The 2,054-nt window shown below is 51.6% G+C and overlaps 1 protein-coding gene across 1 annotated transcript in view; it reads left to right on the top strand.

The window, feature by feature from the left end:
* Positions 1-1,758: 1,758 nt before the first annotated feature.
* SNTB2 (syntrophin beta 2) overlaps positions 1,759-2,054 on the top strand; it is a 102,856-nt gene continuing 102,560 nt past the window's right edge. The window contains 1 exon segment of the mRNA XM_029925324.1: positions 1,759-2,054. This exon segment is cut by the window's right edge and continues 6 nt beyond it. Within this exon segment, the coding sequence (XP_029781184.1) occupies positions 1,794-2,054 (261 nt within the window). The 5' untranslated portion in view covers positions 1,759-1,793.

Here is a 2,054-nt window from a genome sequence, read left to right as displayed (position 1 = left end):
AGAAGTTTCACATAACTCAGGCCTCTGGGGGCTCACGCCTCCGCTGGAGCAAAGCCAGAAATCTCTGTGACTGCAGATGCACTTGGGCACACTGGAACCTGCTGCAACAGGGAGCTGGCCTCTCTGCAACTGATTTAGGAGAGGATTGGAGGTTTGAGCCTCTGCTGACATTTGCAGCTTGGAAAATCCTGCTCCACTAATTGCAAAGAGTGTTCAGCTGGAGCGATTGATTTTTTTTTTTTAGTAAGATGCTTTTATCATTTTGAATTCTTTCTTCGTTTGGGCTCTGGGTACTTTCCAGTCTCCATTTTTATTGTTTTAACTCATAGTAGGGGAGGCTCTTTGAAAGTTCCTGCCTACACTTGAATGTGCATTCAGAGAGGTGCAAGACCATGGCTCGCGAGCTTCAACATGTACTTCATGAGCAAGCAGGTATACAGACCCTTTTACGGGAATTGGTGCACATTCCCTCTGTTTGTAGCCATATTCTTAACAAGTGAAAACATGTAAATTTCACTTTTAGGGCTGAAGGGAAGTTAGAGGGCACCTTGACCTCATGTCAAGGGAAGTTAGAGGGCACCTTGACCACATCTCAGCAGTGTGATTTCTGGATCCTCATTTTTGAAGTTTGAGATATATAGTAATGCCCAGGAAACTTGAAGACCTGAGTTTTTTCTTCTTCCTCACTGTGGACTTCGGGCCAGAGTCTGGCTCTCTGGGCCTCAAGTTTCCTCAGCTCTCCCAGCCCATGAAGCTGCAAGTGGGTGGACTGCAACACACATATCTTTGAATAAAAACCACTGCAGGGTTTGCAGTGTGCATACAAATTCTGGGGATACCCACCAACATTTCCCACAACAAAAGGCCATGACCTCCAGGACAAGAGGGTTAGATCTATAAGCCAAGTCCGAACTCTCCCATATTAAATGAAGCTTTTCACAGTCCTATACTTCCACCTCCACCGACCCTATGCTCTGTTCACATTGGAATTCTGGCATCTTCCTAAATAACCACCATTCTGTAAGTATCTTTGAGGCCTACCTATAGTGGCTGCAGGGCTGAAAAAGAAATGGTTCCCTTTCACACTCCAGGCAAATAAACAGGTGATTAGAAAGCAGAGTAACAATAATACCTTTATTCTTGTCTCCAGACCTTGGCTTATACAATTCCCTCTGCTCCTATACCTACTTCTATACCTCTGTGAAGCTGACCCCAGACCCAAATGAATATTTCTTTTACTCTGCTCTCAGAGCATTATTCTACGTGTCACTTAACCACATAGTATCACACCAGGATGGTTGATTCTCCGGTCTCCTCCCCCACTAGACCGCCAGCTCTCAATTGTGGTACATTTTATTCAGCTCATCTCCAGGCATCAAAAGGAGCACAGGGCTGAGCACTCAGTAAATACACAATGAACCAATCAATGCAAGAGTGAGGTGCAACCCAGTCTTGCAGACTTGCAAAGTGCCTCCTGAAGCTGATTTTGCTTTCCGTGCTCCCTTGAATTACGCGGTAGAGGTCAGGAATTTCGGGGGTGGCCATCGGAGATGAACTGAAGGAGAACTTGAGATGGAACCCCAAGGCCCTCAGGCTGTCCACGTCCAGCGAGCTGCAGGGGACTGACCTAAGTATTGCAACTTAACCTTCCGGAAGCGGCTCCACCCGCCTCTCCCCGCCCCTCCGGATGATGGGCGTGGCCCCTCATGAATAATGAACGCCCTCCGGGGGGGAGGGGGCCGGGCCCGCCCCCTCGGGCGGGAAGTGGGAAGCGCCGAGGCTGCCTGACTGGAATGAGGGTAGCTGCGGCGGCTGCGGCGGCGGGAGCGGGACAGGCCATGGCGGTGTGGACGCGGGCCACCAAAGCGGGGCTTGTGGAGCTGCTTCTGAGGGAGCGCTGGGTCCGGGTGGTGGCCGAGCTCAGTGGAGAGAGCCTAAGCCTCACGGGCGACGCTGCGGCCGCAGAGCCCGAGCCCTCTTTAGGGCCGGCGGCGGCTGCCTTCAACGGCCTCCCGAACGGCGGTGGCGCCGGAGACTCGCTGCCCGGGAGCCCC

This window comes from Suricata suricatta, chromosome 16 (assembly GCF_006229205.1).
Source record: "Suricata suricatta isolate VVHF042 chromosome 16, meerkat_22Aug2017_6uvM2_HiC, whole genome shotgun sequence".
Taxonomy (NCBI): domain Eukaryota; kingdom Metazoa; phylum Chordata; class Mammalia; order Carnivora; family Herpestidae; genus Suricata; species Suricata suricatta.
The sequence above is the reverse complement of the archived record's forward strand: the minus strand, read 5'-3'. Positions and strand labels throughout refer to the sequence as shown.